The 27,352-nt window shown below is 41.6% G+C and overlaps 1 protein-coding gene and 1 long non-coding RNA gene across 5 annotated transcripts in view; one reads left to right on the forward strand and one right to left on the reverse strand.

Annotated features, from left to right (window-relative positions):
* Positions 1-1,711: 1,711 nt before the first annotated feature.
* KATNBL1 (katanin regulatory subunit B1 like 1) lies at positions 1,712-22,619 on the reverse strand. 2 transcript variants are annotated; one of them, XM_081864887.1, is made up of 10 exons: positions 22,063-22,604; positions 12,858-12,985; positions 11,006-11,046; positions 10,079-10,361; positions 9,718-9,836; positions 9,269-9,319; positions 9,094-9,183; positions 6,945-7,034; positions 5,037-5,130; positions 1,712-3,105 (listed from the first exon to the last, which is right to left on the reverse strand). In XM_081864887.1, the coding sequence occupies exons 1-10, from the start codon at positions 22,160-22,162 to the stop codon at positions 3,073-3,075; spliced, it is 1,029 nt and encodes a 342-aa protein (XP_081721013.1). In that variant the 5' UTR covers positions 22,163-22,604; the 3' UTR covers positions 1,712-3,072. The 2 variants fall into 2 exon arrangements, with proteins under 2 accessions (XP_081721013.1, XP_081721012.1); XM_081864886.1 differs by lacking the exon at positions 1,712-3,105 and having other exon boundaries at positions 3,137-5,130; positions 22,063-22,619.
* The window catches only part of LOC309344844, a 73,562-nt gene continuing 57,262 nt past the window's right edge, over positions 11,053-27,352 (forward strand). Inside the window, exons 1-3 of one of the 3 annotated variants that reach the window (XR_014157905.1) lie at positions 11,055-11,513; positions 12,902-13,003; positions 17,791-18,199. This is a non-coding gene — a long non-coding RNA (uncharacterized lncRNA). Of the gene's footprint in view, positions 11,514-12,901; positions 13,004-17,075; positions 17,147-17,790; positions 18,200-27,352 lie in introns of those variants that run through there. The other 2 variants (XR_014157906.1, XR_014157904.1) reach the window with 2 other exon arrangements.

Consider the following 27,352-nt stretch of genomic DNA (forward strand, 5'->3'; position numbering starts at 1 on the left):
ACATCACTACTGGTTTCAATAGCATAGGCATTTTTAAAACATTACTTTTAAAACAAAAACTCATCTCTGTTACTTGTGTTTCAAATGATTTTCAGGAGAAAGCAAGTAACCTGCCCTGGAAACATCTTTATCCTCCAAGCTACTCCTGGCTAAAACAGCACTACTTCATCCATCCCTTCCACACCAACTCTAGATATCGCAAGCTGCACTTCTCTACCTTTGATGCCTGCTAAAGCCCACTCCTCTACTCCCCACTTCCTCTCTCTGGTCAAGATTTGGCCTCCTCCTCCAATGCTAAGATAGAACCAGTCTACTCTGCCCTTCATTCTGCCCCTTCTCATGCCCCTTTCCAACTTCCAGTTATCTCCCCTTATGCACCATCTCCTTCGAGTATCCAAACACACCATTTCCCCTATTCTCAAAAAAGAACACATTTCTAGGCTCACTGTCCCTTCTCCAAGTACTACTATTTCCCCCTTTATCTCTGAACTTCTGGACTGTGCTGCTTACTCCTATATAACAACGATCTTTCCTCCAATTCAACGATCTTTCCTCCAATTCTTTTGACCATCTCCAATCTGGCTTTCACCTCTTTCACTCCACTGAACTACCCTCATGAAAATCATGGATGACCTCCTCACTGCCAGATCTATGAGCCTCTTCTCTGTACTTATCTCCTTGATCTTTCGGTCATGTTTGATAGTTAATAGTTCCTTCCGGTTAGATTCCTATTATGCCCTGGGGATCCTTGCTGCTGTCCTCCACTGGCTCTCCTCCTGTCTAATCGCTTTTTCAGGGTCTTCATATTCTGCTTTCCCCTCTTGTTGGGATTCCTCAGAAGGCTTGGCTGCCTACTATTCTTTCTCACCATACTTTGTCCTTCGGCAAGCTTACCACTTTTCCATGACTTTCAGTATCACCTATAAAGTGGTACCTCGGGTTACATATGCTTCAGGTTACAGACTCCGCTAACCCAGAAATAGTACCTCGGGTTAAGAACTTTGATTCAGGATGAGAACAGAAATCGTGCTCTGGTGGCTCGGCAGCAGCGGGAGGCCCCATTAGCTAAAGTGGTGCTTCAAGTTAAGAACAGTTTAAGGTTAAGAACGGACCTCCGGAACGAATTAAATACTTAACCCGAGGTACCACTGTACATTGATGACACTCAGCTCCATCCCTCTCATCCAATTCTCCACCTCCAGCTGCCTCTCTAGTGTTTCTGTGTAATCTACTATAGTATTACCTTGGATTTAAAATCTAATCAGAAACCCCTTAAAACCAGAATCTAGGCAAGTATTCTGTAACATAGGGGAGAACGTATGATTTAAACAAGCCTCTATTTCCTGTTCTCTCAGTACACTACTGACATTCTTAATGCATCTGATCCTAAGGACATAAGACCATCTCCTCACAGCTATAAAGGCTTGTAAACCAAGACAAGAGAATTAGGCCTTCTTGGTCCCCCCCTCCCCCTTGATTTACCGAAGCTTGGTATAAATTGAGGTAAGTGTCTTTACAGTACACTTATATAGATAAATATTGCTTCCTTGCATTTGACCATAAATGTTCTCATGGCACAATACATGAAAAGAGACCTTTCTAACAGTCTACAATTGTGTATAGAAGCAGCTGGTGTATCACAAAGCACACTGAAGATCAAAATTAAATCCGGTGATCAACTTGGTTGGCATGCTGCAAAAATACATTTCAGTTTGTTTTGTGCAGAGCTGGCACTCGATAGAATTTTATTTAGACAAACATATTTACTAGTAACATAAGACACAGGTGCCATCCCACAAACCCATCAACCTGTTTTCCTTTTTAATATAGCTGATAAACCATAGCAGATTGAACTAAAATATCGCAAATGAGTAAAAAGAAACACAACTGTAAACTTTTGCACTGGATGTATTATTGCATTAATCTTCCAGTTAAGATTAAATGTTAAGTCAGGAGTATGGCAACTACATTTGCAAGAGCTGCAACAATATTAATTAGAGGAGGTAGCAAATGCATTGTCAAATCTGAAAAGCATAGGCCTACCGTGGCCGTAAACATTTCTAGGAACTTGGAGTTATAAATATCTGAAGATGTCCTAAGCGGAGTGAGAGAACCAGGTAAAGTTATGCGAACTTAATTAAAGCAGTAGTAACATTTAGTATGTTTACTTGACACATTTAAATGAAACACAACAGAATATATTAGAAAATTTAAGTATTAAAAATGCTAGGTGTACATATTCACCATTTTGCTAACAACCTCCCTCTATGCCTAAATTTTAGTACTCTTAGGTCATACAGGTATTTAAGTAGTCAGTCAGTGGAAATATCCACTTAAATGTATTTAAGTGTGCAAAATGTTTCAAAATGATTTGTACACAATTTGTGTAAACACCCTGATTTTTAATAAAGAGTTTCCATCCCTCTATACAGCATCTTTATATATTGGCTATAATGGTTTCTTACTACATTGGCTATTTGCAATACTAGTAGTTAAGGCCCCTTGCTATATACAGTTTCTCAGTAGTGCAACAAAAATAGTCTTTAATATCTTGATTAATATAGCAGACATATATCAGAGTTTCAATACAGCAAAATTGCAAAATTTCATAATATCTTGAAAATATACACATTTTTACAATTCATAAGAAAAACAAAGTTTAAAAAATATTTATAGCGACTGGTCTCTTGTGGTTCCTAGTAACTGGTTCTGCAATTCTGTCTTCACAATTAAGTTTTGCTGTTTTATACCATTATGCAGTAGAAACACTTTCATGACTTCATCCAGTAACTGAACAATCCCAAAATGCAGCAAAGGCATACGTATAGTTTTCATAGTGCACTTTCACCTCATTGAAGTAAAGGTTGCGCCTATTAGAAATTTTTCCACTTCAATGTGAAGCAGATGAATTTTAGTGGTTGAATTAAACAGTCTGGTGGTCTAGTCCTCTCCTGCCAAAGACAGTTCTCGGAAGAGATGTCCTTTTGGAAACAGTACATAGTTCAGGATTACTTGAAGGGCTTCTTAGCCAACACACACTACATGTACACATACACTTGTCCTCCAGGAATGTCAGTGCAGCTGTAATAAATAAGCATCCACATCCTTAAAAAAAAAAAGAGAGAGAGAGAGAGAGAGAGAGAGATATAAATTAATTCAAAGAGCCATTCACTGCACAAAGTAGGGCTAGAATCTAAGAGGAGGCAACCACTGACTGTTTGAATTGATGCAGCCAAATATTTGCTTCTGGACAAAAATGTCACTTTTGAAGAATCTCTTTTACACAGATATTGCTAGAATTTAGTGAAAGTGTTCTACATGAGTATCTCACCTTGCTCATAGAAAGCCATAGGAATAGGAGTGTACCCCACCCCACTGCAGGCGCCACCCCAAGAATCTGAAATGTTATATGGGAATTGCTGCTCTAGGGTGAGATGTTGAACTATTCAGTTCCTCTGTACAAACCGTCCCCTGCTTCTTCCAGCAATAGATGCTATGCTAAAGCACGTATCTTGGGAAATCCTTCCCTTCTGCACATGGATAATTTCATTATCCCTTCTAGAATTTGTCCAAGCCCTTGAGCAAGTGCAATTGAAACTGAGAAAAGTGCATCTTTTGTTTTTGTGTCCTCCACTTTGGAGAGCGAGAGCACGATACAAGCCCTCTTCAGGCATTACTAACAAAGGTTAAGTTACCATGCAGGGAGTAGGGGGAGATCAGAGAGTATACTCTAGCTCTGCCTTCCTTGTAGATGTCAACCTTGTGATATAACCCTGGAAAGCTGGGGCGGGGGGGGGGGGGTACCAAGAATGGCCAAGAGGGAACAAGTGCACTGAGATGCTGTCAGTCGTTTTGCACTCTGCACATGCTTAGAAACACTGGGCCCATAACCTGTCAGTGTTTGTAAAAAGCAAAAAAAAAGGCTCTGACCTCCCTTTGTTGCCTCAGCCTGATCCTCAGACCCTTGTTGGTATAAAAGAGTCCACGAGAAGAATATCTTTGCAGAGTACTTTCTGCTTTTATTCTTAAAAGTCTTTCTGCAAAAGCGACTGACCAACTGTACACACAACATTATCAGCTTTCACTAACCAACCAACCAACCAACCCAACCACAAACTAACATTTCTCACTCTATATATACAACCTGGTGTAGGCCGCTAACTCATGCTGACCCAGCTTTTTAAGCATTAAAGAAACAGCGGCCAATTTTTAGCCGTGACAGCCCCCTCATATGTGGCAACACCTGAAGTCTGCAGGCAGGAGCAGCTTCAGTAATGCATGGGCAAGGATAAGATTCTTTCCTCCTCAACCATGCATGTTTCTTTCATGAGAGCTGGTGCGGAATCAGCGCTAGGAAACTGAGATAGAACCAGAAAGTCTCTAGTTTGAATTTCACCTGTACAAGGAGCTCACTAAGCTGATTAAGTACTTCACACTCGATCTCAGCCCTCTATCTGCAATATAGACATAATACTACAATTGCTTCTCACAGGGCTATGGCAAGGTTGACAAGATAATGTGAAGCCTTTGGAATCGCTTCAAGGATTGTTATGATTATGTCTTCTCTTCCTTTTCATTTGAGCCACGTACACGGCTCCCTCCTCTAATAGAAAGGAAAGCATTTGATACTTCTGCAGCTGGTCCAGAATAAAGAAAACAAGGATCAGGCTGATGATCAAGCAAAAGAGCCAAGGGATGAGAAATGGTTACCAAGCAAAGACTGAGGAGCAGACCCACAATAAAGAATAAGCCAAATTTATTCAATCCAACTTACTAATGGGCTACTTTAAAAGTGACAAAGACTGAGGAGAGCGAGAGCAGTTTGATGAATTAATACAAGGGAAAGTCACCCCAACACTTTGCAGGCCCCAGTCACATTAACTAAACAAAGAGAAATAGTTGGTTGCTGCTTACATAGAGAATCAGACTTCCGAATGCTTAGTAGCACCCCACAAAATAAATCAGCTCGCTACAACTTAACTGTAATGGAGGCTGTATAACATTGAGACCACGAAGGAACACCACAAACACATTACCTTTGCTATATTACCCGTATATCCTGGAACCAAAGTAAGATGATTTTCTTGCTTCCACAATCCACTTAATTGTGTCTTTAAAATCTGAATATTTCTATGAAAGAAAGACAGACACATGGAATTATATTTTGGGCATCCCTAAAATTGAGCACCCCTTTACTATGGTAGTTTTTCCAACTTCAGTTCAGGAAATTAAAAATACATATAGGTAAAAACTAAAAATATTTTTTCAAAGATTGGTGGGGGGGAATCTTAGTCTAAGGAGAAAGTTATCCCAGTTTTTATGGATAGAACTGTTAGTTAATAGAGAAAGCAAAATGTAATGAAACATCCTGGGAGAAAAAGAATCTCAAACTATATTGTTTAATTTGATCGATTTCAGTGCTGCTCCAAGCAATCTGACCCCAAAAATCTAGTTCTGACCTGAGAACAGGAGGGTACATTGTAGTGATTTTAAAAATATGCAAAAAATATTTCAGGCACTCAATTTTTTAATGATTTCCTCAATAATCCAGTTGTTAAAATTATTGCTAGTGCTTTGATTAGGGTTTTATATTTCAAATAATCACCCCAAAAGCATTTAGAACCCCCCCCACCCGCCATCAAAACACATTATCTACATCTGCAATTGAGATGTGGGATATTTTAAATATTGTCTGGTGGTTTGATTCTACATATATTATTTAAGGAAATTAAAAAAAAAATGTTTTAAAGAAACCAACTGAAGATACTGAAAAACCTATTGTCCTATATCATGCTAAGCTATCCCATTCAGTTGGAAGTTTCTTGCATTTCTGATCCAGGCTCATGAACACGTTAGTAGGGATTAACAGATTTAAACTATGCTACATACTTACTATATGTTTAATATAATTTTTCCTGTCATAGCTTCCGCCAAAGAATGCCAAGAACTGTAGTTTGAAGAGGTTCTGAGATGACCCTATTAGAGATCACTGTCTCCTCAGAGAACTAGTTTTCCTCAAAGCTGAATGGCATGTTAAAGCAGTTTAAGTCTATAGTGTGGGTATGTCCTTAGACATATTTTCATTTAGTCCATGGATTATTCTATTTTCAAAAATAAACTTGTAAAACTAGGTTTTCAATGTGTGTGTGTGGGGGGGAGGAATATAGCAAAATATTTTTAAAGCATTCTAAGACAGTGAAGTATCCCTGCCTTTTTGCAACAACAGCCAATTTTAAGCAGTTACCTAATAGTTACAAAACCATATTTTTCTTTTGAAACACAAGTTGCCATATTCTTTCAACATTTTATTAAAAGAAGATCTGAGATTAAATTAAACTCTCTTTTGCAAAGCCTCAGTTGTGTATTAAAGCTGAAGTATTTTATGTTTGTAAACTGCCATGGGGCTCCTTTGAGGGCCATAAGGTAGCATATAAATATTTTTATAAAGACTAACAAATTCAATATTTGGAGCCCTTCCACTGATGCCCACCCAATTTTGCAATGGATTTCTGCTTGCGTAATGGGACGTACCCTTCATCTCTCTTCCCTATAACCTGCTGGTGAACCCCCCCCCCAAAAAAAATCTGGTTCAGAAGAAGGGAAGAGAAGAAGAAATCGCACAACATGAGCGGAAGTTAACTGCATAATATCTGTAGATGTCTTGACATCATCTCCTATGAACAATGACTGCCACTCTATTGCAGTTTCCAGCTATAAACCATGCTTGGAGTTTGACATTTTAAGAATATTGCTTATAGTACACTGTGGGTATTATATTAAACAAAGCATTTCCAGGTACTATGGCTGTTTCAACAATTGCTAATCTGCAAAGCCTTGGAATGTTCTGCAACTGTAAAGCAAAAAAACAGAGTGAATTTAAAAAGCAAGAAAAGTAAGTCATATTAAGTGCCATACTGTCATGAGCTTTAAAAAGCATAACTTACCCATCCTCTATTTTTTCTGCATGGGCAGAAAGCTCTGGCCACCACCTCTTAATAACAGCTTGGAGCCAATTTAAGCCAACGATCACATATCTGAAATGATTTTATTTTGAATTACAAAAAATGCTGCAGAGGAGTTTAAACCCAAGAAGACAGAAAATTCGTTTGCAAAATGTTCCTCCATAGAAACAGGAGGAAAATGGAATTAAGAAAGTTGTTACAGAAGGAACTTTCCACAATATGTGAATAAGTGCCATAGGCATTTTCTCCTCATAAGCAAAGTAGAAGAGTTTTGCTTCATACACTAAATCCAACTGATCACTTTATTTGGTACTTGGGAGGAATTTTGTTCTGGATTGCTTTGGCTAGCTACCTGAGGGTTTCATTCTTTGTGCATCTTTCTTTGTAAACGGGATTAAGCAAAATGAATTTATAGCTTGATTAGAGCTACAGGTGGCAACCTTTTTTGCACATGTCAACTTCCGCCGCATGGGTCCATTTAGGCCCGGAAGAGGGTGGGACAGGGGCATAACAGGGCTGGGCAGGCTTGTGCACACCGACATGCACAGGGACCAGGGACAGAATCCCTGTGCAAAATAGTTGCCACCTATACTTTCTGAATTGTGATGAGCATATACAACATGACTATTTTCACCATGTTGCAAGCAGAAAATATGCAATCAAGCTGATGATGGTTGAGAGTGTGCATGCACATGGATAATAGTGTTGTAGATTGATTAGCCTTGCATATCATTTTATAAATAATAAGTCTTAAATCAATTTACTATATAAATACAATAAATCATAATGAAAATGTATAAACCAATACACAATATCAATACAGTAACAATGATAAAACCACACCAAAGCTTGGATTAAGTAACTGTAACATCAATATAATCAAAACTGCCCATATACCTGGGAGAATGAAAATGCTTTAACCTGGCACTGAAATTACAGTAAAGTGGGCACCAGGAGTATCTCCTTGGAAGCAACATTCCAAAGACTGGAGGAAGCTATTACACAGAAGACTTGCAGTGCTTTTTTGGCTAGGGAGGGGGGTGGAGAGATGGAAAAACAGAGAAGAGCCTCAGATGGCAAACACAGTGTCTGAGAGGGTTCATACGAGACAAAGTGGTCCTTTAGGTAAGTGGGTTCTGACCTGCATGGAACTTTAATAATGGTGAAAACCAGTGCTTTGAACTGAGCTCAGAAGCTAGTTGAAAGCCAATGCAGTTGGGCCAAAACAGATGCTCTAGGTTTACGCCTTCCAGTTTTTGTTAACAGTCCGGCATTTCAAACAGTCCTCAAAGGAAGCCCCACATACAACACATTGCAGTAATCCAGCCTAGACCAGAATGTAGACAGCTGAAGTAAAGCTATGCCCATCCAGAAAAGGTCATAGTTGGACAACAGCCAAAGTTGATGAAAGATAGTCTATCCCATGGATGTCACGTGGGCTTCTAGTAGCAATGTTGGAGCTAAGAATACCCTCAAGATGTGGACCTGCTTCTTCAGGGAGAGTGAGATGGCATCCAGAACAGGATCCACTTCACTCATCCAGTCAGAGGAATCAATTTGCAGTGTCTCAAATCTTGTCTCAAATCAGATTCAGTTTATTGGCTCTCGCCTAGTCCATTACTGAGGCCAGACAGCATATCCACTGCCACACCTACTCCAGCTATAAAGGAAAAACAGTGCTGCGTGTGATCAGCAGTGATGGCAGCACACTCTAAAACTCTGGATAATTCCCACTCAGCTGTATCATAAAGACGCCAAATAGAATGGATTATAAGACTGAACCCTGTAGAGCTCTTGACCATGGCATTGTTCTGGAGTTGGCAATCCAGATAGGAGCGGAACCACTGCAAAATAGTGCCTCCAGCTCCCGTCCTGGCTAGGCACTCTAGAACAATGTCATTGTCAAGAATACCGGAGGAAAAGAAGTCTCAGTAGGAACAGACTCCCACCCTGTTTTTCTCCCAACACAGGCCATTATCTAGGGTGACCAAGGCAGTCTCAGTACTGAAGCCGACAGGCCCCCTAGCACAAAGAGGGCTTAAAAAATTGGACCAGCCAGTGAAAGCAGATTAACCTTTACTTTGTCAGCATCTAAACATTCATATGAAGAGGATTATATTTTAAAACTTACTCTTCAAATTTGCTCTTAAGCAGTGATCTAACTAATGGTAGAAGGTCTACACAGCAGCCCACAGAAATATATGGTTTTTCTTCCTGTAAACTGAAACAAGATAATGTCAGTATACATAAACTTGCTCTTATAAATCTGAGCTCCACAAACCCCTACCCCTAGGTGTATTTTTTACCTGCTGGTAAGAACAGGAAGGCAGTCTACCACTACACCCAGATCTTGTATCCTGGAAACATCAGTAAAAAAAAAATGTACACTATTAGACACAGCTCTATGTAATTCTTCTAGACTTGAAACTTTTAAGCGCAGGAATTCATGAGCCAGCACATGCATTTAAATACAGCAGACTAAGAATAGCTGCAGTAAAAAAAGAAAAGAGAAAAGACAACATGCAAACTTTACACAGCATCTGTATTTGAGTCCAACAAGTTTTAGAGTCCTGCTGTCTTCTTTCAGTGGATACTTGCAAAAGTAGTACATGGGCCAATGAGGTGAATGGGAGGTCTGTGCATGATTTCTACATTCCCATCCAGCCCTCTGCCTCTGAGGGAGTGGGAATCCTCCACATACAAGCACTGAAACTATTGTGGACTGGATTATACCAGTAATATTTTTCATATTTACCTTATTAAATAGGCTACGAGCTCGCTTATACTTCTTCTCCTCCAGAAAGTTAAAGCTACATTCAACCGGAGGTTTCTACTGAAGAGAACCTGTGCCATAGTATCATGATCTTCTGAAACCTAGAGACATGGGAACAATTTAGCCACTATGAACCAACAACTGTCAACCTATACTGTTTGTATCCTGCTGGTTCTCATTACAGCTATCATGTACAGTTCCTTACAGGCTATCTGACCAACATTTTAAAATATAATGGTTACAAAATCCAACCCTACTAAACAACTAAGACTGGAAGTAAGCCAGCAATCTTAAGATTCCAGCTTTTCATTTTAAAACAAGTATCACGTAACATTTAACTTACCTCTGAAAAAAATCCACTGTACTTTGATGATGGACTTTCTGTTTGAGATCGGCCAGAATCACTGGAGTTTAGTAAGAAAGTACGACCGTCAGCAGGCAGTTTTGCTGGCAGATCAGCTGCACATGCCAGTTCATTTTCCTTATTTGCCATGTCACGGCTCTTGACTTTTGGGAGCTGTTTCTTTCTGAAACAAGGCTTTGGAGTATAATAGTGAGCTTTTCTTCTGCAATATACTACTTTGAACAGAGGATGGGGGCTGGTCAATGTTTGCCCAGCAGTTGTTCTGCAAAAACAAAACAATGAGTTTAGTATCTAGTCAAAATCGTTATGTATAGTGCATGCTGTGTTATGATATTTTACAGTAAGGTTTTATCTACCATAGTAGCATCCTGCATTGAGTTTTATAACATTTTTTATTCAAGGAGGACTGAACTGACACAATTTAAATCTGCAATCTGACTTACATGAGAAACACTTTTATCAATTACTTTGGTAATATGAGTGTCAGGATCTGAACAATCTTTAATGTATCATACTGATGCAAAATGGGCACTTGGATAGTGATGCGGGGGTATTAAACACTGCATTAACTCATTTACTAGAAAGCCAAAGATACTGGTCCAGTTCACACATAATGCTAACCCAAACCATGGCTAAACGCAAACATGCAAGCATGTAAAAACTGGCTGCTTTGCCCCTCCCCAAGTCATTCTGCTGTTACATAACCCAGAGCTAAGCCATGGTTTGCGGTTTGCTTTGCTCCAGACAAACCAAGTGGTAACTAAAAAAACCCCGAGTTATTGCTAAACTAACTTCTAGGAAACTGGGCTAAAAGATGCTCATTCAATATTCTTCACTGATAAGGGACTTGTCTAAATTGATCAGTTGTAGAATTCTGTCTCCAAGATTAAGAGAAGCAGCTCTTACCTGCCTGTGGAAGAAGCCAAATGTTTTGCAGATTTCTTACCCTAGAAATAAACAGCATATATGTTATAACCAAGAATGAAAAAACATACTATTAATTTTCTATGTGTCTGATTTTCTGTTTTTTCCCTCCCTGTTTCAATTGTTGTATACAACAAGCATTTGGGGAAAATACATTTATGGCTGCTCTGAGCATCTAGCTGAAGGACATGATATTGTGACATCCATGGCAAGAGGTGGGATTATGACATCAGAGAAAACTTTGTATTACAACCTGTGTTATAATATCAGTCTTTACTAATAAAATGTGGCGGAAAGAGTACACTTGATTGCCAGGGTCTTAGATAAGTCTGCCAACAGCTTGAGAAGGTAATATGGTTGAGGATGATTTCTTCAGCACACCAAGTGAGCTATTATCTATCATATTATCAATATGTTTATAGTGAGACTGTTCAGCATTTGAATGTTCTAACATTTGATATTCTGACTCATCAGGACTCCCCACAAAAAGGTAAGGTATCAATACAAACCACTTTTCTGCTGCTACCTTTGGTGTTATAAATTAAAAGGGCATTTTCACTCACGATCCTTTTGGTAGTGGATAGCATGGTTTTGTAAGAAAATGGTTTCTCATGTTTTAACTGTGTTGCTATCAAACATGTAGAATTCATCACCTATCCCCATTGCTTTTAATTTGTTTAGGCTCTTTTTTGTGCTTTTCACATTTTAACTCAAATGTGGAAAGCTTCCTTCTTCAACTGAATGCACAATCACAATCATGCTCTATCAATTGAATCACCTCACACTGACTCAAAATAATGTAAGAGTGCAATAGATGGATGGGTTACAAGGAGGGGTGTAGAAGGAAAAATAAGCTATTTGTCAAGTAGATCTTACCCCTGAAGGTTCAGTTATAAAGAAGGGCTCATGCTAATGCAACACTACTTGGCAAACACCTTCCCCATGTTGAAATGGGTAGATAGGTAGATAGATCTATCAGAATATTTCTAGAAATTAGCAGCCATTTTCTGTATTTGCCTCTTCTGGATGGCCTAAGCATGTTCTTTCTAAGCCCATCATTTCATTCTGTTTAGAAACATAAGCTAGTGAATCATGACAACCACACACTCTTTATAAGACAATATTTATGTCTTATATGTCAACCACACCCCCTTCACGACGGCATCTGGTTTGGCTGAAGAGGTTCTTATACATGTTGTCAGTGATGTGGAGCAGCAAGTTTTTCAGTGCTTATTTTTTCTCATGGAAATTTTTCTATTTTATAGATTCATTGGTAACAATGAATGGATGCCAGTTTAATATAGAATATTTGGCAGCCTTGACTGTTTTAATGTTTTTTCTCTTTGTTTACTAAATACAAATAAAATAAACACGTTAAATTATATAACTCTCTAGGGCAGCCTTTCTCAACCTTGGGTCCTCCAATGTTGTTTGATTACAACTCTCATCATCCCTAGCTAGCAGGACCAGTGGTCAAGTATGATGGAAATTGTAGTTCAACAACTAGGGACCCATGGTTGAGAAAGGCTGTTCTAAGGTGCCTGGAAATTTCCCAATGCAAGGCTGAATAAATATATATATATATATATATAGAACAGTTATATGTGTTTTATAATTGTAATAGTTTTATTTGTTTTTATAAACTGTAAATAAAAAACCAACTGGAGCTACTGGGTATTTGTTGCTCTTGCTGATTATAATATTGGAACTAATGACCCTTTACAGCTCTGAATGGGAGGTCACACACAACACACAACACAACAATAGAACTAGCTGTGTATGTCTTGCATTAGAAAACTAGTTATATGATCTAGATGAAAACGTAAAAGCTTACCTCCTTCATGTTCTCATTAATGGAATAAGAACTCCTTTTTCTAGGGAGATCAACAGGACGACCGTCACTATACAATAGCATTCGTTTTCTAACATTTTGGGCTTCAGTTGCCATAATATCCAAAATCCCTGGTTTTCAAGACAAAGGTAAAGTTAATTTTCATTCTTAACATTATCTGTCAATCCCACAGTAATCTGAATGAGATTTAATGAAGACATTGTTTATTTAGCATATTAGATGCAATCTACAGGGAAGTCTATAAAACTGTATCAACTGTAAGTGATAAGTACTTAACTAATACATGCCCTGTGGATACTATGATAGAGATTTTGAAAAACCTCATCAGTGATGTGGTCCAATAAGGACATCTGAAGTTTATTATTATTTAAATATTTATACAACACACTTTCTAAAAATCACAGCAAGGTGCTGTACAACATGGAATATTCACACAATTAAGATTCAAAATATGTCACTGCACATTGGTTAATTCAGTCTAAAGATCTGCTAACACCTAAGGCCAATCTCACTGCTGCCATCATTTAAAAAAAAAAAATCAGTATCTTCAAAGGGATCCATCTGGATACTATTATCTGCCATAAGCTATACAGTGCCAACCTTCTAACTATAAGCGCTTGACAGTTTCTTCTCTTCAGCACTTGCTTACAACTCCTCAGTTAATAAATAACTAATATAAATTGGTTTCAGAAACATAAGAACCACAGACTATTTGAAGTCTAGCATAAAGGCCATTTAGTTTGGTATTTTATTTTTAATAAATAAACATGAAATAAAATTAGTTAGTGATTTGTGGTCCTTATCTCATAAGCTTTTGTTTCCTTCACTCAAAATAATCCCTGGGAATACTTATTAATCAATTTCAGATCTGCACAACCATCCTCTGGAGCCTAAGGTAGCTGCATACTATGGAGGGTAATGTTCCACTGCAAAGATGCTTTGTGCACAGTCTATAAATAGGTAATCAGCTCTTCAGTCTTACTGGACTGAAGTAGAGCTGCTGCTTCCTTAAAAATGCTCCTTCAGAACAAGTGCATTAGGTAATGAAAACAGAAAAGTAGAAATTCACGTCAATGTAATACCTTTTTCTGAAGGTTAATATCCGTGCAGCAGTAACAGAAGTACAAACCATCTGGTTTACCTATCCTGACCACTCTATTGCATAGAATATCACCATGTGACATGGTTTAGTTCAGCCTTCTATGTACCGTATTTTTCGCCCCATAGGGCGCACCGGCCCATAGGGCACACCTAGCTTTTTTGGGGGGAAATAAAGGAAAAAATATTTATTTTCCCCCCAGGCGCGGGGCTGGGGAAGCCCGAGCTTCCCCCAACCCCAGCCCCCAGAACAGGCTGCTATCTGCAAGCCTAGGGAGCCCGGTGGGAAGTCGCGCTGGTCTCCCCAGGCTTGCGGATATCTGCCCCAGGCTTCAGGATGCAGGCAGCTCTCCGCAAGCCGTGGGAGAGCTGCGCAACTTCGCGCCGGGCTCCCTAGGCTTGCGGATAGCTTCCTGGAGCCTGCATTCGCCCCATAGGATGCACACACATTTGCCATTCATTTTTGGAGGGGGAAAAGTGTGTCCTATAGGGCAAAAAATATGGTAAGTTAATAACTTGCAAAAATGTTATTAGCCTGCTGGGGGCTGGCTGGAAAGATGCACAGCATTTCTAAGCCAGGTGGGAAAGAGAGCTGGAGTGTTTCATCTCTCTTCCATCAGCCTAAATTGCCTGAGCAGAATTCCTGGTCATCTACAGCAACTACCAAACTAGTGCTCAAATACTAGAGTGAGGGCATAATCCAGTAAATATGTAAAGAAGTCTTTAAAATACAGTGGTACCTCTAGTTGCGGACTTAATCCATTACGGGGTGCTGTTCGCATCCTGAAAAGCCCGCAACTAGAGCGCCTCTTCTGCGCATGTGCACAGCACAACCGAGCGCTTCCGCGTGTGCGCGAAGATCGCTTCTGTGCATGTGCATGCGGCGAACCCGGAAGTAAATGCGGTCTGCCGCGTTCGTAAGCTGAAAGTCCGTAAGAAGAGCAGAAAGCAACATGAGGTATGACTGTACCAACAAATATTACAATAAAATAGTTACTAGGAACTGCTTCGGATTTGTTTGAATATCTAAGCTATAAGTGTACAGTGGTACCTCGGTTTACGAACTCAATCTGTTCCGGAAGTCCGTTCTTAAACCAAAACTGTTCTTAAACCGAGGCGCGCTTTCCCTAACGAGGCCTCCCACTGCCGGCGCCCTTCTACCTTTCGGCTTCCATTCATAGACCAAGGTAAAGTTTGCTAACCGGAACACTACTTCCAGTTTTGCGGAGTTCTTATACCGAATAGTTCATAAACAGGGCTGTTCTTAAACCGAGGTACCACTGGACTGCATTTTAGATATTATCAAATATTTCAGTTCAAGCACTTTTGGCTCTTGGAAAACATTTGAGATATTTATATGGTCCTTAAAGTCAACACGGGGCATTTCCTCATCTTGCACAATAGGTTGCAGATTCTGTAGCTACCAATTCCTTTTTATATCATGAAGGACCAATCTTGTTTTGAATATAGCTGTTTTGTGCAAGTGCAGTTTTGCATAAAACAGTTGTATTAGAAATAAAAAACATACATAGGTACTGTGGATGTCTTCAGCAGCCACCAGCAGAAATAGGCATGCTTACCTCTGAGATAAATGGAAACAAAATGGCTAGTTTGCGCTCAGGCAAGGAGCAAACAGAAGTAGGTGGTGTGGCAATAGAGAAAGGACGCAAGGAAACATCACCACACATGCAAAGAACCAGAAACAAAAACATGATGTCACATTAAGCTTCAGTATGCACAGCATTCAGGCAATCGTGCATTTTTTATGTTTGATCATTGCAGATCAGGAAAACTTGGATTAAATGACAAAAACCTATAGGTTGGCAATTGGCATTTGGACAAGGATGGCACATTGATGCCAAGAAAAACAAGTAGCTCTGAATTCACATTAAACTTCAGATGCCACATGGATGGGCCTCTCAAGTATTTGTTAGTTTTATTTTTCCAGATATAACTCAAACTAATCAGATCCTAATAAATTTAGAGCACTGGAAATTAGTATTACATCAATTAACTACCACCCCCAGGCATACGTTGCAATGAGATTAGATAACCTGTATTTTGGGGGAAGTATAAATCGTGGTAGTACATGTGCTGGTTGCTTGTTTGTTTTTTAAATCAGAAAAATCCTGAATACTTTACAACGACAGTGCACTTCTGTGTATGTCTTTTCAATTGATGTCCCACTGAGTTCAATGGGATTTACTCATGTGAAGTGTGTATAAGATTGCAGCCTAAATGAAATTCAGAGCTGTTCACTCCCTCTAAATCTGTGTCTCTTTCAAAACAAAACCTTAATTATCTTAATTAGCAAATTAAAAGTTGTCTAGCCAAAATCCTCAGCTCAGCTGAAATGATCAGTTATTATCACATGAGTAATCTACTGCAGTACCAATCAGCCTTTTCACAACTGAACCCTATGCCCATCAAATTAGTTCTCAGAGATGGAATTCTGTCACTACTTTCTTGTTATCAATTCAGCTTCATACATAAATAGCTCCAGTTCCTAGAAGAGCAATCCTAGTTTATAGCACATTGTGAAAATCATATCAACATTAAGCCCATAGCAGCCTTCAAAAGATAACAATATGCAGTTTTCTAGAGCTTGGAGCAGAGATATTGGAAAACCTGGTCCTTGAGTTTGTTTATTTCATTTGGGTGGGCGGGAGACACTTCTCTGGCTCATGGATCAAATATAGTTCTCCAGTTCTCTCTATCAAGCTCTTGAGCGGGCTTCCTCAACCTTGGCCCTCCAGATGTTTTTGGCCTACAACTCCCATGATCCCTAGCTAGCAGGACCAGTGGTCAGGGATGATGGGAACTGTAGTCTCAAAACATCTGGAGGGCCGAGGTTGAGGAAGCCTGCTCTTGAGACACTCTCAAGCACAAATCCCTCACTGGCCCTGTTCACTCCTGCCTTCCTCACATGCTTCTGCCTGGCTGGAATGTGCTCCTGAACCATGACATTGTATCTTGTTTGCCAGGGGTAGCAGTGTCTGTGTAGACATGTATATAACTTTGGACTTTTGTGTACTGTAGGTGAATTGCAGGCTTTGTACAGAACTAAGTCACATTTGTTTCTCTGTCCAATTTTTCCTCTAGCCTTGTCCATGCAGCCCCCAGAATGTTGCCCATGAGGAAATGTGGCTCCTGGGCTGAATAGGGTTCCCTACTCTGACTTACTTCCTACTCCCTTCCAATCCCTTTCCTTTTGGGTTGTGCTTTTTTAGATAGCTTCAGACTGATCTGTGATCCACATGGTTCTCTCCCCACCCCCGCCTGCCAATCAAGGTTGTACTCTGCCAATTCACAGCTAACTATGGTTAACACTAAATGTATAACTACAGCTGGCACCAAACCAAAGTTGGCAAACTCTTTGCAGTCTGCAATGATCAGTGGCCTGGTTTACACGTGGCACAAAACCATAATTAAATGCCTCCTTCCCTAACCTGGTACCATCTGGGTGTTTCAGACTAAAAAACTTGCATAATCTCTGACCACTGGCCATTTTGGTCGAGACTAATTGTAGACCAAAACATTTAGAAGGCTCTGACTTGGGGAAGACTGGTTTAGTACTGTGTGTTCAAGCCTTGGGCTTGTGCATTTCCCTTTACCCTCCCTTATCACACATTCAAGGAGATCAAAAGCATTCATTTCTGTTTTGAGCTAATCACAGCTTTTAAGTTCCCAACAGAACCCAGCCAAATTGTACTTAGTGTTCACTATGCTTTACTGTAACAAGCCAGGTTCATTAACCACAACGTTGGCTCATTTCAATAAACTACAGGCAACACTAACTACAGTTATTCTTTGACAGGCAAGTACAAGAAGATGGGTAAAGTGCTGCAATTATCCACAAGACTGCCTATATGCAATGCACATAGTAATACTTTTAAAGTAATTGATCAGGCAGCATTATATCTTAAGGGTTTCAAAAGTTAACAAAACAGACAATCCTCAGAAGAGACACTTCATGAACTTTTTGCAGTGCATTTCCATGATGTGCATCTTTTCCTATCACCACCAGACATCTGAAGCCCAGGTTATCCTCCTTTTGGTAGATGGATGCAGGTCTTCTGCACCAAAACTGAAGGAAAGGGAAGGTCAAGAGAAGCACTAAAGTAAGCAACTTCTGGAAGTCAGGAAAAAAGCTGGCCTCACACGATTAATTAGATCATGCTGCTTTCTATGTCATCTTAAAAATAAATAAAAATCAATACTTGCAATTTTGGAAAGGTTTTTTTTCCCTTGTTCAGTTTTCAAGCTAATGCCAAAGGCAGACTTGCTCCCTAAATGCAGATTTTTTAAAAAATATGGACCTTTTAAAAATACAATCTTGTACTTGCTGCCCAAAATTATATAGTCAACCAAAAACTTCACCATGTGATCACATGAAACTCAAACACTGTGAGCAGCGTGTAATGTGGACAACCTCTGTCTGCTTTGTAGGGTGCATCAAAGGGGGGGAAAGAGCTAAGGGGGTTTGTGGGCTGAAGTACTTCTAAAATAAGTGAAAGTAATAAAAATGAAAAGGATAACAAAAAGGATAACAAAACACAGATAAACAGCAAAATTATTCCTTATGTTCAGGGAAGTTTTTAATATGTAATGCTGTATTGTGTTTTAATATTTGGTTGGGAGCCGTCCAGAGTGGCTGGGGAAACCCAGCCAGATGGGCGGGGTATAAATAATTTATTATTATTACTATTATTATTATTATTATTCCCAAATCCATTTATTTAACAAATGCAGATAATCCACTGATGGTCAAGAATTTATGGTAACACATGGATAGATGTTTTCAACATAGTACTTTACCACAGAATTAAAAACCTTCTGAGAAAAATGTTAGCATCCTTATGCCACAGTGATCAGTATTCCATTAAACCTGACAGTGCAAAGATTTATGCTTGCACAGTGGGAGTTCCCCCCTCTCCCTCTCTATCTGCAGCCCCTAAATCTTTTATGGATTTCCCCCTAACCATTGAGAACAGATTTGGGGTGGGCACAGGGAGCACATAGAGGGATGAAACAGATAAGTCTTATTGTGTAAGGAGAAGTCATTGTACTGACAGGATGGTCACTTAGTGCTACATTGGATACAAGCCATAGGATATTCAACTGTGCTGTAGCACTTTTTAAAATCTTTCATGGTAAGAGAGGGATGTGCATTATCATTTCTTTAGTGGGTCAGATGAAGATCTTGTGAACCATGTGATGACGTACTGGTCACTGTAGCATAAGGACATGTATGTTTACTCAGAATAAGGTCCTTTATATTTAATGAGGCTTACTAATACACACCTATTAATTTGATCAACCACTTTTAAATTGACTCTCTTCAGGCACACTGACACTAGTGGCTCCCCCTCAGCATAGCAAACCATGCATTGTTGCACAGGTAAACTGGAGAGGCGGTGCATGCCCTCAAGAAGTACTTGGAATAAGGATAGATTACAAAATGTAAAACATACTGAAAAAGAAAGTATGTTAGATTCTGCACATAAAGGTTGGAATACTATGATACTGGAGTTAAATCTATGGCAACATAATAATAGTGTGAACTACAGCAAAATGTTAAAGATTCTTAGGTATTGGTAGAATTAGCAAGGTCCAGCAAACAAAGTTGGAGGAATGAAACTACCTGGATGTGAAACAGGTTCAAGTTCTCCTGTTAACAGAAAGTGGCTTTGAGGAATGCCCCTAGCTATGTTTCTATTGCTCCACCTGCTATGAGTTTGGAATACTTAGGCACCTTGCATATAGTTTTAGGGAACTACCATCTAATCACTGTCCCACTTGCCTGACTGCATTGTCTCTAACCCTATATGATTTACTTGCATTTCCACCTTCTCATCTCCACCCCAATACACTCTTCCCCCTTGTCAAAATCTATTAAAAAATTGTCCGGTAGCACCTTAGAGACCAACTAAGTTTGTTCTTGGTATAAGCTTTCATGTATATATTTCGACAGTCAGACCAACATGGCTACCAACCTGAATCTTTCCCCTTGTGTTATACCTCTCCCCTCCTCCAGATCTAAGAAGAAGCCACAAGGCACAGTGAGCCCTTGCACTATTTTACACTGCATGACACTATTGGCAGGTATCTGTTATGTTGCATATTGGTCTCACGATGCCATCCTTCTGTTAAATAGGGACATCCCCTAAAATTAAGTTGCAAAGTCATTTCTTCGAACAGCTCTGAGTTACCCAAGGGTTCCCCACCCGCAAAAGCACTAATATATCACCTGGTGAATTAATACCTAAAAGGCATTGTCCTGCCTAATATAGAACAGTAGAGGAACCCCATTTTAGGAGACAACCACACTATGCAAAATGAGAGTACTGGCACTGCAATTCACGGAAGGCATCATAGTTCAGGGGCAGCACATCCACTCTGCGTGCAGATTCAATCCCTAAGCATCTCAAGGTAGTTCTGAGAGACTCCTACCCAAAATCCTAGAGAGCCACTGCCCATCAGCATAGACAACACTGAAGTTAGATGGACCAGTCTGTCCACCGGTTTCCTACGGTCCCCATTCTAAGCATGGTTACTCAGAACCTAATTTCATCCAGCCCAATAGGGTTTTACTCGCTTGTAAGAGTGCACAGGCATGCAACCTTAAACACGTGGTTGTTGTTGTTTAGTCATGTCTGACTCTTCGTGACCCCATGGACCAAACATGTGTTACGTCCAAAATAAAGTTCCTGATGTAAATGCAGGAGGGAAGGGAGCCTGAAAGAAAACCGGTGTGTGTGTGTGTCATCCTTCTGTCTCTCCCGAATTAGGTGCTTGAGGATTAAAAGAATAGTGCACCTCAATTTCTTAAAATAGTTTTACAGCGCATATTCACGAGCTGGGGGGTGGGGGAATGGGGAATCCAACACAAATGCAGCCTCCTCAACTGGCAGCATGATAGTGGGTGGCTCGCAGGCAGGTAGGAACTAGCTCACCCCCCGCCCATGAGCACTCCTCCCAACATGGGAAGGGAGCGAGGTGGGCCTTCCCCGCCCAGGGCGAATGAAAGGAAACTATAAAGCGAGGAAGAAGCAGGGGAAGGGGGGGGGCGGCGAAACTGGCTCTTCCTCCCTGCGGCCCCCGCTGGCTGCCCGGCTGCTCCTTCGCACCTGACCCGGGCCTGCGTGCATCAGCAGGGAGGAGGAAGAAGGGGGACGCCTGGCTGGGACGGCCCGGTGGCAGCCACCGCCACCGCCGGCTACTTGGCCAGGGCCCACCGGGCGGGCGGGCGACCGCTCGCTCGCTCACCTGCGAGTGCTGCTCATGGTCCAGGCGCCGCGGGTTCTGCTGCTGGACGGGCCTTAAATGGGAGCGGCGGCGGCGGCGGCGGCGGAGTCCTAGCGCCGGGGCCCACTCGGCGTAGCGAGCGCCATTCAAACGCCGCCGCAGTGCACGCTGGGACCGGAAAGTCCGGACAGGCGGGACGGTGAGGGAGGCGCCGCCACCAGCAGCGCTGCTCCCTCCCTCCCTCTCTCTCTCTCTCTCTCTCGCGCGCGCTCTCTCTCTCTCTGTCTCTCTCTCCGGCTGACTCGCGCTCCGGTCACGTGCAGCGCACACGACGCGGCGGGCCGGGGGACTTGGCCCTCGAGGCGCGCTCGGCTCTGCAAACTCGGAGATGGGGGGGGGGGGGAGGCGGCGTGTATTGTTAAAGGAGTCAATAACGCGACTGCCTTGTTTTGCGACGAGGATAGCCCGTGGGGAACCCTGAGGCGGCTGCCTCCGGAGAAGTGGCAGGGAGTTCCGGGGACCTCTGGTGAGATCTCGCCGCCGTCTCCGCCGCCTCTCACTTCTCCAGCGACTGGGGTGGGAGGCACCTGCAGTGGTGCTGAGAAGCTCCTCCATTGGATGCCGGTCCAACAGGAGTACCTGCAGCCAGTCAGGGCGGACTTTGGGCTTCCAAAAGTTCAGTGGCGCCCTGTGCGAAAGCCAAAAATTGACACCCCCCCCCACCTCTCACCTTCCTCTCTAAGTCAAAGTTGCGGCACCTTCCCATTCTGCCTCAAGCAGCAAAATGAATTGTGCCAGCCCTGCGGTCACCACCTCCCTTCCAAGGGTGCTACGTACTGACATTCGTTAGCCAAAGGCAGCCTCCCTCTCGGGTCAACAGGCGTTTTGCTCTGTGGAGCTGTAGGAGCATGAAGTGGCTGTGGAAAGGCGCTCCTGAGCATCTTTGAGATTTCCCTGGTCAGCCTCCTGTGTAATCAGTCCTTCTTCACGTTGTCCGTGAAACTAGCTCCGCTCCTCCTCGGTCTTGCTTTCGTGCTTATGTGCACTTTGCCTTACAGGCAAATAGTCAGAAAGTCGTCATACCACAGGGCTTTCAGGGCTCACTGCTTCTTCTCTAGATCCTAGTGTTCAGACATCACATGTTCATTATACAGCACAGTCAACAGGATATTGTGCATAGTTACACTCAGAAGTCTGTCCCAGGTTAGCATCCATCTGCCTCTGGAGACAATGGAGGGTAAAGTCGAACTGTAGGAGAGTTATAGCGCCTGTTGTGAATGTAGAGACCTATATGGGAGAGACATGTTTTGTTGCAGTTAGGGCAGATGAAGGCATCTGGTTGTGCTGATTCAGGTATACCATGGTTTTTCTTCTTTCTGTGCTCCTCCCAGTGGTCATTCCTCAATAATCCTGTATGCATAGAACTGTAACTGTAAGTGCTTTAAGAATAAAGTGGACATATTTTGGGGTGGTTAAATCAAGCATCGTTATGATGTATAGTTGTCAGATGCCTTGTTCTCTCACTCTGTGTGCTAGCCTTGTGATGTTGCATCTGCATGTGATATTGTAAGGTAACATATGTATCATCAAGTTGCTATGCAGTGTCATGAGGTAATGGAATTCCTCTGGTGACTAAATCATCCTGAAAAGTAATTTGTTGTATTTGTGAACAATGGGCATACTATCCATAGATTTCCAGGTATTCAAAATTAGTACAGAATCCAGTGAAAAGGCTTCCTTTATGGTATTTCTAGAGAATGGGACTCAGTCCCTGTACACTTAATGTCAGGTAACACCTCATAGTCACAGAGTGATTTCATTTATTACCCTTGCTGTGGGCAAGATCAGGGTACCTAACCAGGTGATCAGGATAATGTAGCTCTTGTGTTACAGAAGGAAGCTTCAAATTAGAGCGCAACTTAAATACAGTTTGCACAAAGGTTTGGGGCTTGGTTACCAAATGGTGGTATTCAGGACAATCCAGAGTACAGCAATGAGTCATAGTGAACTCAAGTAATCTGGGGCTGCCAGGTGGCCTGCTAGGCAGCAGAAGCGGTGGTGGCCTGGCGGCAGAAACAACAACTTCGCAGGCCACATCATGCCGGCAGGAGGCAGTGGCAGCAGCCTGCCAGGCCTTGTTGCAGTGGCGGGAGGCGGTGGCAGAAGCAGTGGCAGCCTGTGAGGCCTTGCGGCGGTAGCAGGAGGCAATGGCAGAAGCGGAGGTGGCCTGCAGGCCTTGCAGTGGTGGTGGCAAAAGCAGCAGCGGCCTGTGAGACCATGTCATGGTGGCAAGAGGCAGCAGCAGCAGCCTGCCAGGCTATGTTGTGGTGGCAGGAAATAGCGGCAGAAGCAGAAGCTCAGGTTGTATAGATGGGTAAGTATCATAAAGAGACCACAATCTCTGTTGTCCCTCATTCTGAGAAGAATGAATCCAGAGCAAGCGACTGGGATTCCTGGAATCTCGCACCACTTGGAGATTGGGCTGGTGTGCAACAATATTATGGTTGCACTCTTTTTAAAAATTGGAAAGTTTGCAAAAATGAACAAACAAAATGGACTCTATTTTTTTATTTTAAAAACCCCCATGATGCTTCAAATTTAGCCATAATGCTAAGCATACAGATAAATCAGAATATTGCAAGCATTCATTTTAGCAGAAAAGTTCACATGATCTTGCATTTATCATTTAGTTCTCAGGGTAACAGAGTAGAACTGGTTTATTTAGTTGGGACTGCCAGTATAATTAACACTTTCCCCCCATAATAAGCCCTGGTAATGAGATGCCTCAGAAAATGATTTGCAGCACCATTAAGTGACAAGAGTGCTGTGGTGTTTGCTTTGCTTAGATGTCAAAATATTTATTTTGTCCTCCTGGATTAAATATTGAAACTCATATTGACAGATTTTAAATATTTACAAGTTAGCACAAGTTTTAATTAAAATAAAAGCCTGATGCATCCAGGTGTTCTTTCGATATTCTTTGTGCCTATGGTTGCTCCAGTAAGAAAATCTATCCCAAAATACACAAACCCACAGTATTTTATTGTAATGTATGGTTCTATTAGGCAGGAGGTTGATGGATGCTTTTAATTACATAAGCATGAGAGCGGTTTCCATGCAGGGGCACTGGAGTACATGGGGTATATATAACATAGGAGCCAGAATATTTGAGGGGGGCCACACACACAACCCAGTTGGTGGGCATTGCCATTCAAATGATGTACATGCACCATATCGTGTGATCATGGGTCTTACCTGCCCCCCCATATTTTATTCATGTTGGCATTGCTGACATGCTTAATTTCACTAAAATTCTATGTTCAGGACCTGCACTCATTTGCCTTGAAGGTGTTTTCTGTGCCCTCATGGGATTTTATACTGTTCTGCCCCATAGTATAGTAGGATTCCACAGAAAGCAGCCAGCACCACAGGATAAGATCAAGGATCTGTTGGCTCTGGTGTCTGACTCGCCAGCCAAAATGCTATTAAGGAAATGAAGCCACCTATCCAAATCAGTGCCTAGAGGTGCATTGCATCAGACACTCTTGCACTGATATCTTTGGACTGGAACTCTTTTGCCATAACTCTAACTCAGGGGTCGGCAAAGATTTTGTGGCTTGGGCCAGTTCACGGTGCCGCAGACACCGTGGTGGGCCGGAGTGTGTGCGTGCACATGCATGCGCAAACGCTATTTCCGGTGCTCCTTTCAGCATGGAGGAGGCATGCACAACTTCCCATTGGCTGCAGGAACTTCCTGCAGCCAATGGGAAGCTGACCAGCATCATGGAAGGCAGTCCCTGCTCTTCTCCATGCTGGTTTAGCGTGGCACATGGGAGCCGACCGAGTGGGTGGCGGGCACTGGGGGTCCATGGGCCAGTTAAACAACCCCCATGGGCCGCTTGTGGCCCATGGGCCTTAGGTTGCCAACCCCTGCTCTAACTGATCTCTGCTTTGCATGTAACCCTATTGAAGTCAACTACATTGTAGGACAGCATCAGTTCCCCAAATCCACTTTTGTATCATGGCCTCACTTTGTGTTCCTTGTCTCTGACTGATCCAAATTCTTCATTCCAATTTCATGCCTTGCCCTTATTCCAGCTGGTAGTTGCTCTACTTACTTCCCTAATTTGGTTGGTTTGATCCTCCTTCATCCTGGACAGATCCCCTGATTAGAAACTTTAAACTCTTTACTTTGCCTTTGGATTCTGCACTTCACTTTTCACATTCGTTTGATTTCCAGGCTATAATTTCTATATAGAAGAGGGGACACGGACACACCACCAGCCTTGGGTGCAAAGCTTTCCCTATCTCCCAAAGGGTCTCTTTCCCTTGCTGAAATTAGGCTTTAAAGAAGCATTCTATTATAGCCAACAGAGTAAGTTGTTGTGTGTTCTTGGTTGTGTTGTGTTTGTGGTGCCCATGACCCACACAGGTTTGCAAACATGCCATACTTGTTCCATGTGATAGCTTGCCAAATGTACCACTATGGAAGAGAAATTCGATTTTCTATCCATTTTTATGTGAATCCCTAATTCATACTTCTAGAACCAATTTGTGATTGGAAACACACCTATCCTTCAAAATGTGCACTTTGAAATTCACACTTTTCAATTTTGTGATGCAGTTCTTCAACCTAACAATATGTACAAAATGCATATTTAAGGGGGAAATGTGAATGAAAATGCATATATTAGTGAAAAATAGCATACAAATCTGCATTGTTAGGAAAAATTGCTTGGGAAAATATCTACACTAGTTAGATCTGCATAGAATAATGTGTTTATTAGGATAAATTCATGGAAAAAAATTCAATGAATTTTTATGAGGATTTAAAATAAAAATAAAATTCACAAGTTGTTGCAGAAAAATGTTTAAGACTGGGGAAAGGAGAAACATAGAAAACAGAAATGAACAGATTCCCCCACCCCTACATACAACCTAGCGGGACGTGGGTGGAGCTGTGGGTTAAACCACAGAGCCTAGGACTTGCCGATCAGAAGGTCGGCGGTTTGAATCCCCGCAATGAGGTGTGCTCCTGTTGCTCGGTCCCTGCTCCTGCCAACCTAGCAGTTTGAAAGCACATCAAAAGTGCAAGTAGATAAATAGGTACCGCTTCAGCGGGAAGGTAAACAGCATTTCTGTGCGCTGCTCTGGTTTGCCAGAAGTGGCTTAGTCAGGCTGGCCACATGACCCAGAAGCTGTACGCTGGCTCCCTCGGCCAATAAAGCGAGATGAGCGCCGCAACCCCAGAGTCGGTCATGACTGGACCTAATGGTCAGGGGTTCCTTTACCTTTACATACAACCTAAGTTGTGTAGTGATACAGAAAAATGAAAAAAGGCTTAAAAGTGTGGGTGCAAATAAGAGAAAGGTAATATTTTGGGTCCTTATCCACAGACTTTCCACATAATGGTGCCACTTAATAACTCTGGGGCTTCAAACGGCGATAGTAATCTAAGCTTTTGCTGAAGAGTCACATTTACATATACATACAGTAGCAGGGAAATGTAGCAGAATTTGGTAGCAATCGGGCACTCAATTGTGAAGTCTGTCCTCTGACAAGTATCACCCTGATTGGGAGAAGCATTAAGGAGGGTGACTTCTCTTTATCAGAAAAAAAGCTCTTCTATGACAACATGAAGCAATAAAGATATTCTGATCTCTTACTTTGAAGTCATGTAAAATTACATTTTTGATCTCTGAGCATGTTTAGCATAAAGTATATGTTCCTCATCTATCTCTGTATTTTTCCTGATTGCTTTTTTTATACAAATCAAGGCAGCCTCTGCATTTCTCACTTCCTCTTTCATTTTGCCCTTTGCCAATTCCCCTTCATTAATTATCTGCATAAGGCTCTACCAGACCAACTGGTTTTCTTAGCTTTCCAGCACAACTTCCTTTCCTTCTCAGATAAGATATTCAGCAGAATTAAATGTCTTGGCAGTTATGCATCTGAGCTCCTGTTAAGATCAAACTGTACTCTGAAATGTGACAGAAATTAGATATCCAAGGGGATGGTAACAGCCGCCATGCTTATCTGATAATCTTTAGCTTGCCAGTTGGAGGCAAGATGGCTCAAGGGACTACTAATAGGATAGAGTCATTCACCTCTATATTGCCAATTGAACTCTA

The sequence above is a fragment of the Podarcis erhardii genome, assembly GCF_964252035.2.
Source record: "Podarcis erhardii genome assembly, chromosome: 1".
Classification (NCBI taxonomy): domain Eukaryota; kingdom Metazoa; phylum Chordata; class Lepidosauria; order Squamata; family Lacertidae; genus Podarcis; species Podarcis erhardii.